General features: G+C 46.6%; 1 protein-coding gene across 1 annotated transcript in view; it reads left to right on the top strand.

The window, feature by feature from the left end:
• LOC137431681 (1-phosphatidylinositol 4,5-bisphosphate phosphodiesterase delta-4-like) overlaps window positions 1-5,780 on the top strand; it is a 40,507-nt gene extending 34,727 nt beyond the window's left edge. The window contains exons 9-11 of the mRNA XM_078782742.1: window positions 389-503; window positions 847-996; window positions 5,518-5,780. Coding sequence (XP_078638868.1) covers window positions 389-503; window positions 847-996; window positions 5,518-5,621 — 369 coding nt within the window. The 3' untranslated portion in view covers window positions 5,622-5,780. The remainder of the gene's footprint in view (window positions 1-388; window positions 504-846; window positions 997-5,517) is intronic.
• The last annotated feature ends 4,023 nt before the right edge of the window (window positions 5,781-9,803 follow it).

The raw sequence follows: 9,803 nt of genomic DNA, 5'->3' as shown, positions 1-9,803 counted from the left end.
ATGCCTGGTTTCCAGTTGGTTTTGAATTAGTGTGTTTAATGGGCGATTTCTGGCTAGATATGTTGTGCGGTGTCATAAGGAACACAGGAAAAGATTACAGAGGAAATTACAAACAGGGAATTAATTACCCATAATCCCTCGCTAATTAACCCATAAATCCTCGCTAATAATGAAAAATTGCAAAATAAACCCATCTGTAATTCATGCTACCTTTATCGATATGCATTCAGAGGATAAATGCAAATTAATATTTTAAACATTATTTTTTTTATTCGTTTGTTTATTTATTTTGGATTTTTGCAATCATTATATCCAAGTTTGGTTATAAAAATCAAATTGACTTGTGACTTATTTTCCAAAATGACACGTGCGTTTGCTTCCTTAATAGATCATAAGTGCACAAAATATTCAATTTTCCCGTGGTGATATAGTGGTGAGGGCTGAGGTGCATGGAGTGCCCGATGACAACTACACCAGTGAGACTATCCCCATGGAAAATAAATGTGGGTAATTTTCTGAAATTGTTATTAAATTGTGTGTGTGCATGCGTGCATGCGTGTGTGTGTGTGTAGACATCCTCATTTGTTTTTCATTCCATTCTTTTTGTAACCATCATTGGAAGAGCAAAACTTTTTGTTGCATAAAATTTCACTCTAGTTTCACATACAATTCATCAGAGCTTTCAATGACTTGTTTATGGAATGAAATGTCTCACGTGTCTTTGGTTTGGCTCTGCAAAGCACATGATTGGGATAAACAGCAAAAATGGACAAGTTTGGTAATTGCATTGTCCTGATACATTTGACATATAAACATGGAAGACTTTTTTATTTGTGTCTCGACCAGGCTATAACCCAACGTGGAATGAGGTGTTATACTTTACCATCAGAGTTCCAGAGCTGGCAATACTCCGACTCGCCGTAGAAGGAAGAGCTTTTATAATTGGGAGAACACTGTTGGGCCAGGTCACCTTGCCATTCACATCTGTTAAATCAGGTAACACCCAGCAAATTCATAACCACATAAGATTGCGCAAGTCATATTAACTGCATCCTCATCATCAATTGAAGAGCACAGCACAGGATGTAATGTATTGTCATACGGAAGCCAATCCCCCAACCCAGCATCGCAAATGATTAGTGATAGGAATTGCACACACTGAGAATTATAATCCTATATACAGCCAGCTTCAGGCTAAATTTGCGCAAGGTGATGCTGAGCAGATTACATCATGGCCTACTCTGAACCATTCTAAAACTGCATTTGTCATAATAAAGGAATTACCCAATTTATGGGTCCAAGGATTATCAATTAAAAAGACAAATAGTCGGTGCAGGTAATATGACAGAAACTAGATGCACATGCAGCCTGTGAGAAATAATTAATAATTTCATTATATTTGAACAAAACAGATGGCACGAAACCCTGAAACCAAAGACACAATAAAATAGACTTCATAGAACACAATACCCCATACATGTGCGATCAAGACAAATTCAGAGCTAAATAAATTGAAAACGGCAAACATGAAAATTGAACTTCCAGGAATCTCACGACATTGTGAAAGAAAACATCCGTCATTATTTACTTTAACGATGTATGGATGTATGTGTAGGTATATAATATAATACAAGACATCGGCCATTATAAAGCTCGCAGTGTTAGTGTGAGAAATTTCTGAGGATATCCCAGAGACTCAATAGCTCAGTGGGCTGTCACCGCGTAAGTGATGAGTTCCTGGGTTCGAGTCCCGGGTTGTCAGAATTTTTCACACCAGCCCCACGCAGGAATTTATTTCCTGTTTATTGTATATATATATATATATATATATATATATATATACAGTCACGTGAAAAAGTAAGTACACCCCGTGTAAAGTTTTGACTTTTTCAACATACAGCTATTTGATCTTCATTTCAACAATATTGATGGATAAAGGTGATATAATATATCAAATATCATGAAACATTTACATTTTGTAGTCCATTGTATAATTTAAATAAACATAAATGCAAATTTCGCATGTGGAAAAAGTAAGTACACCCTTGGCTCTAATAGGCGGTATTGCCCCATTTGGCAGAAACAACCTCAAGTTGGCGTTTCTTATAACTTTCCCCCTTTCTCTGACATCGACTGGGTGAAATTTTTGCCCACTCCTCCATGCAGAATTCTTTCAGCTGTGCGATGTTTGAGGGGTTTCTTGCATGCACAGCTCGTTTGAAATCCCCCCACAACATCTCGATGGGATTTAGATCCGGGCATTGACTTGGCCATTCCAGAACCCTCCATTTCTTTATTTTCAGCCATTCCTTGGTGGATTTACTGGTATGTTTAGGGTCATTGTCATGTTGCAAGGTCCACCTTCGGTTGAGCTTCAACGTTCCGACAGATGGCCTCACATTATCCTCAAGCACCCTCTGGTACAATGAAGAATTCATAGTGGATTCTATGATGGTGAGCTGCCGAGGCCCTGATGCAGCAAAGCTGCCCCAAACCATAATATTTCCACCACCATGCTTTACAGTTGGTGTCAGGTTCTTGTGGTCAAATGCTGTCTTTGGTTTTCGCCAAACATGTCTTCTGGTACTGTGGCCAAATAACTCTACCTTTGACTCATCTGTCCAGAGCACATTGTTCCAGAAGTGCTCGTCTTTGCCTTGGTGTTCATTGGCAAACTTTAGTCTTGCCCTCGTGTTCTTTCTGCACAGCAAAGGTTTCCTCCTGGCACACCTCCCATGTAGATCAAATTTGTGCAGCCTCTTTCTAATGGTAGACTCGTGCACTTTGACATCAATAGTGGCAAGAGCTACCTGTAGGTCCCGTGATTACATTCTGGGGTTCTTAGAGACTTCTTTCAGCATCTTGCGGCTGCTCTCGGGCTGAACTTGCTGGGGCGGCCTGGCCTGAATAAGTTGGCAGTTGTTTGGAATCTTCTCCACAGGTAGATCAACTTCCGGACAGTCGATTGATTGATATCAAATTGTTTGGAGATCTTTTTAAATCCCTTCCCAGACTCGTAGGCATCTATAACCTTCTTTCTGAAGGCCTCAGAGAGCACTTTTGATCTCGGCATGGTGACGCCGCACACTTCAACTTCAAAGAGCAAACCAAACTAAATGTCTGAGGTTTAAATAAGACAGGTTCCTCCAAGATCCTCTCTAACGATGTTCTAATCATTTGCACCTGAGTTGGTGCTCCTGATTCTAATTTTAGGTATTTGAAGTAGTGATAAATGTAGAGGTGTACTTACTTTTTCCACATGCGAAATTTGCATTTATGTTTATTTAAATTATACAATGGACTACAAAATGTAAATGTTTCATGATATTTGTTATATTATATCACTTTTATCTATCAATATTGTTGAAATGAAGATTAAATAGCTGTATGTTGAAATATGTTGAAAAAGTCAGAACTTTACATGGTTTGTACTTACTTTTTCACGTGACTGTATACACACACACACACACACACACACACACACACACACACACACACACACACACACACACACACACACACACACACACACACACACACACACACACACACACGTCAGGAAGAAGATAATTGGTTTTGGGTCATTTATTGCCACAATTAGCTTGCTTTTGTTCACTTGAGAGTTGCAATGCCACGAGGTTTCCACACATCTTACAGGAGCTGGACAGGCGACTGTGATGGGTTTTTATGAAGTTGGTGATGGGATGATAGGGGGATAGGGGAGGGGAAAGCATTAAATATTCCACCGTTTCAAATGTGGGAATGCCAATTTGCTCTTGAGTGGGAGGAGGTCATGAGGAGGGTAGGAAAGCAATGGGGTTGGGAGGGCGTGGGGAGGGCAGAGGCCTGTAAATATAGTTTACTACAAATCAGCTACACTGTCTGTATGGGCTAAGCCGAGGAAGAGCCAACCGGGCGGAGAAGTCCTGGATGTGGGGGACGGGGTAATGGTCGGGGGTGGTGGCGTCGTTGAGGCGCCGGTAGTCCCCGCACGGTCGCCATCCCCCGCCGGGCTTGGGCACGATGTGAAGCGGCGACGCCCAAGCACTCGGAGCGCCGCACGATGCCGAGCCGCTCCAGCGTAGCGAACTCCGCTTTAGCCACTGCGAGCTTCGTCGGCTCGAGGCGGCGTGCCCGGGCGTAGACCGGAGGCCCGGCGGTGGGGATGTGGTGTTCCACCCCGTGCTTGACGGCCCCTGCCAAGAAGGTGGGCCGCGTAAGGGCTGGGAAGCTGGCGAGGAGGCGGGTGAAGTCGTCCGCTGCCGGAAGTGTACAAACTAACCTTGCCGGGACCGAACCACTCAGCAAGCCGCTTGGCGAGCTGCTCAGTGAGCCGCTCAACGAGCTGCTCAGCGCGCAAGCAAGCGAGCTGAACGTTTCAGCCTGGACGAGACGTCTGTTCTTCACAGCTACCAACAACCCGTGTGCACAGAGGAAATCCGCACCGAGCAGTGCCATGGGGACACTAGCGGTTACGAACGTCCACTCGAAGCGATGCCTTCCGAACCGCAGGGAGAGGCAGCGCTTCCCGAATGTGCGTATGGGTGTTCCGTTCGCGGCAAGCAACACGGGGCCCCGGCCCACGGTGTGCTTGTTGGACGTAGAGGCAGGGATAACGCTCACCTGTGCCCCCGTATCGCATAGGAAACGGCGCCCGGACAAGGTGTCCATTATAAAAAGAAGGCTGCCGGAATGGCCGACGCTCAGGGCCGCTACCGAGCGCCGGCTTGGTAGTTTCCCGACTTGCCGAAGGAGCACGGCGGGCAACAATTCCTCGCCTTGTGGCCAAACCTGGCGTGGAAATGGCACCAGGTTTGCGGTGAAGGTGGAGGCCGCGGTTTTCGCGGTGGTGGTCGGCGTGGCGTGGCGGCGGCCACGTGGCGTGCGTCAGCCTCGGGATCCCCGAGGTGTGGTGCATCAGCATCAGGGTCAGCCTCGGGATGCGCGGCGGCCGTGCCAAAACTCGCCTGCGCGTCCAAAGCCGCGAAGAACCTGTCGGCTTCGGCAGCGAGAGCCCGGGGTTCTGTCGTCACAGAACCGGCCAAGGCGAGGCGGACTCGTGCCGGCAGCTGGCGTCGAAATAACGCCCGGAAAAGAGTGTTCGGGGTTTCGTCGCCCAACAACGACAGCATATGGTCCATGCGGACCGACGGTAGCGTGTCACCGAGCTCGGGGAGGTCCAGGAGGCGGTCGGCCCGTGCGTCCACCGTGAGGTCGAACGTGGCGAGGAGGAGACGCTTGATCGCCTCGTACCTGCCGTCGGCCGGTGGGTTCCTCAGGACCGACACGACGTGGCCGGCCGTGCCGGGCCCGAGGGAAGCGACCACGTGGCAGTACCTGGTCTCGTCCACCGTGATGCCTCGAAGTCGGAACTGGGCTTCTATCATGCGACACAATTTGAATGATCTTCGTTACAATTTGAATGATCTTCGTTACCTGATTAAATAAGTGGCTGAGTGTTCATCGAATAGTGTTTTGAATACAGCACATTTATATTTTGGCCTTTTCCCTCTGCAGGTTTTCGTCATGCTCATTTGTTGGACAAAGATGGCTCTCCAATCCTGGGATCCACGCTCTTTCTTTACATTTGGTATCATTCCAGAATGGACCTTGAGCAATGAATATGGAGGACAAAAGGACAAAAATAAATAAATACACAGGTCACCATCACATATGTCTAATGGAATAATGTACTGAGTCGGAATAATAACATCCATGTTCAAAATTGTCTAATTGTGTCATCTTCTGAACACCGTGAATAAACTTGATATTGCCATTAATCAGTTATAAAATTGTGTGCGTGTGTGTGTGTATGTGTATGTGTGTGTGTGTGTGTGTGTGTGTGTGCTATGTGTGTGTGTGTTATGTGTGTGTGTGTGAATGGTAGGGGGAGGGATGTGAGAGGTTGGTCGGAGATGAGATGGATGGGGGAGAACCCCGATCATGAATCTTGAAGATCAAACGGAACCCGGTGCAGTGGAACTTCTTGGTTCTGACTTCTAATTTTCTTTAACAGTTCCTGAAGACATTTCGCCGTATTACACGAAGAGATAAAAGCCGAACGATTTCTCCTTCCCTTCGATGGCATCACCAATAACGTTGCATTGCACCATTCAACCTCTCAATCTCAAACGTGGGAATCTCAGCAGTTAAAAAAATTAACCCGACTGTTGTAAAGCACACAACAAAATTTGTAAACATTCCCAAAATGTTTGGCCAGTTGATTCATATATTATGTACGCAATCGGATATTGCTCACATGCCCAGCTTTTGTATTTTTCCCTCGGCCAGCAGATCAATCCCGAAAGATTTGTACATTCTCTCTCTTCACAGACAAAAATATTTAAACATTCCATACAGAAGACAACAGATAAGAAACACACATTGCAACGTTTCCTTTAAGGCCTTTTTGTCCTTGCCGCAGACATTGTTGAAGTTGTTGTTTATATAGTATATATAGCTGGAGCCACACAATGATAAAAGTCACCGGCATCATGTGCCCTCCCTCCAATCAGGATGAACATGTCAAAAAAGCTGCACATGATGGATGGTCCAGGTCGTTCAAATGGATGCTTCCCTCCCAAGACCTTAGCTTGGGAAATAATATGGCGTTGCAGAGAGGGCAGAGACCCGAATCTTCAAATCCCAACTTAACGATAAGGCTTAGCTCTTTCACGAGCCTCGATTATGTACACAAAAAAAAAACAAAAAAAAAAAAAAACGATAAGGCTTGATAGCTTACTTGGATGCATTTAGTCTGAACACTTTGGAAAATGTCTGTGTAAGTGGTGACAAGACAAGACCAGAATACCCTGCTCGTGGCAGACCAATGAGTACACTCATTGGTGGCAGTTGCTGGTGGCAGAATCACTCACAATAGCACAAGAATAAATCAGCCTCAAGGATTGCCCAACCCCAACCAGCACTCCCCCTCTTCTCTATTTAATTCATTCCCAAAGATAGACTTTGCAAAGTGAATAGAAAGAAATGAGCAAACAAAGCCAAGGTCGGAGGAAGGTCATAACCGACAGGAAGATCACATCTGGGGATTGTGAATTCACAGAGTAAGTTTAAAATGATGATATTTACTATTAATCATATTTAGGGGGAGGACGGGCTGAGAGTGGGACGGACCTGTATGGGCTGTGAGGGCCGTGGGCCGCCATGTACAGTGCCTTCACAAAGTATTCACAATTCACATCCATTGACTTTTGTCACATTTTGTTGTGTTACAGCATCAATTTAATGAAGGCATTCTATATATATATATATACATATACAAATATATTGTTACAGACACGACTTTGATGTTAAGGTGGGCCGAGCGGAATGGCCGTCGTGTCCGCACAAATTACCCGATTGTACTCGAACGTCGACGAAGCCGCGCTACGCTGGCTCAATAGGAAAGAGAAGACACCCGGCTGGGTTATAATGACACAATACGACACCAGGGGTTCAGTTCTCAAGACCTCCGGAGGAGGTTATATTAAGGCGGAAGGTTAGATTACAGGGACGAGAGGTACATCATAGGAAGACAGGCACTTAGACACAACCTTATATTATTCCCGACAGACCACAGAGAAACAGGACAAAAACTGACTCACACGGGGATTGATGGCGAGGAAAGCGGGTATTCGATGGCCAGCACAAGGTGCACCTTGTGCTCAGGGACAGGATGGCGCGGCCCAAAAGATGCAGGAGGTCTCTCAGCGCTCGAGGTGGCGTCTTGTCGTCTCAAGCTGGGGGCGCATCTCTCGTCACGTCCGGCAAGCGGCTGCGTATATCCGGCGGGGAGTGACACGCCCTCGGCTCGTTAGCTCCGCCTCGTGGAATCGGCACGTTGCTTCTCATTGGGTGCGTGCGGGGGGGGTTACTGGCTCCGCCCCTGACGAGGAGCTGACAGCCAGCCCCTTCGGGGTAACCCCGTGGAGCGCATGGTCTGGAGCTAATCGAGCCGGTGTGAGGACGCATCCTCCCCCGCTCCGCCGCCATCTCTTCTGTTGTTGTTGTAATTGTTGTTGTAGTTGTTGTTATTGTTGTTGTAGCTGTAGTTGTTGTTGTTGTTGTTGTTTGGGGAAGAAGATGGGAGGAGGTATGGGAAGGTCCTAAACTCACTACTGGTGCCATATAATCACATTCTGGTGCAACGAAGAGTCATAATTAATGGAAACGAGGCCTTAACTGACATAGATTAAGAATAACTAGGAAGATGTCCGAAAGTTGTCTACGTGTGGTGCGGTGGACCTGGGCACGACATTTAATGGGGGAATAAGGGGAAGGTCGGCTCTACTGATTGTTATTTACATGCAATGGGACTAGGGAATGGGGGATTGGGGAAAGTTGGGGAGTATTGGAGAAAATAGGGGAATATTTACAAGCGGATATGGAGGCCAAATTCCATATTCGCAACATTGCACCCTTCTCTACCCTCGGGGCGTCCCGACCCGATAAATTTTTACCTACTTTAGTGTGGCACGCAATGTAGTTCCCTCTACTATTAACTCTACCCTGAGTGCGACAGTTTTACAGATATTCACAAATGAGTAAATATGTCCCCCTGCGACGTTGCACCCTTCTCCTCACAGAAACACACCCACAGGATAACCGAATCCGGAAAGAATTCTCAAACTACACATACAGCTGGTAGGGAGCATTATTTACACGACTACGCTGCTATTTACACTACGATCCAGGACCTGTTTTTGGAGGGACACATGCAGATGTTATGCATAGAGAGAGCGCGCTTGCCAGCATCGATACACCAACCCACGAGTGCTCTGTGGCCGACGGCCTTTAATAACGTGCAGAGCACCCTTCCCGAGCATCAAAAGCACCACCCCACCACCAATCGGTGCAGTCACCATTGTTCATTGGAATAAAAATAAATTCGACAACCCCTAACCCTGCAGGTGTCTCTTGCTCTTCTTGTGGTGCACTTGGTGTTAATTAACAGTGGTTCACCTTTATGGCATAGGTGCCACGTTGACCCATAGGTCCTTCCACGGGTGGTGCTTGGCCGCAAAAGAGCTGCGGTCCATTGTGGGTGGCCACAAACATTGCGGTCCATATGGTGTATCGATCCAGGCAGCCAACAGCGAAAGTGCAGGCCCACAACTGCGTAGCCAGCACCTCTCTCTCCTCTCTCTCTACCCCAAAGCCAGATCCTCGGAGGTGGGAGACGAAAGAAGAAACAAGTGAGTAAGGTGGTAAGGGCGCAAAAGTGCACGCAATATAAGGTAATGCACACTGGGGGCACATGGGAACCAGGTGAGACAGGTACGTTCCTATCGTACGCCCCCCCCCCCCCCACCAGGTAACCTACATGGCCCCTCCCTTACCCCTTACTGTATCCACAAAACACAACACTACCCATAAGCATCTACTTTACAAATCAACAAACATCCCTACTGTCTTCCCCGTTCCTCCCATAAACCAAATTCGTCTTCTCTCCCTCCTAACCAATCAAATTTGCCATTTTCAACTCTCATCAAAATTTGCCATCTCCAACTCAACATCATAATTTGCCATTACCAATTCATCATCAGTCCCTCCTAGGGAGGGAGAGATGGAATCACCCCAATGTCTCATCCACGTCGTGATGCGTCTCACAAATCCACACAGCGATTCATCTCCTGCAACAAAACAAAGAAAACACAGGTGTGGAGTCATCATCATCACCACAGGTAAGTGGCTGCGTATGGTGCGACAGGTTCATCAATCCTAACTATCTCCTAAATGACTTTAACAACTTTACACTACCCGGGGTCTCTCTCCGGCCAAACCATTGGCCCTCTTACACTATG

Source organism: Myxine glutinosa, chromosome 7 (genome assembly GCF_964187855.1).
Source record: "Myxine glutinosa chromosome 7, kmMyxGlut1.1, whole genome shotgun sequence".
Classification (NCBI taxonomy): domain Eukaryota; kingdom Metazoa; phylum Chordata; class Myxini; order Myxiniformes; family Myxinidae; genus Myxine; species Myxine glutinosa.
This window is presented reverse-complemented; position numbering and strand designations above follow the sequence as displayed.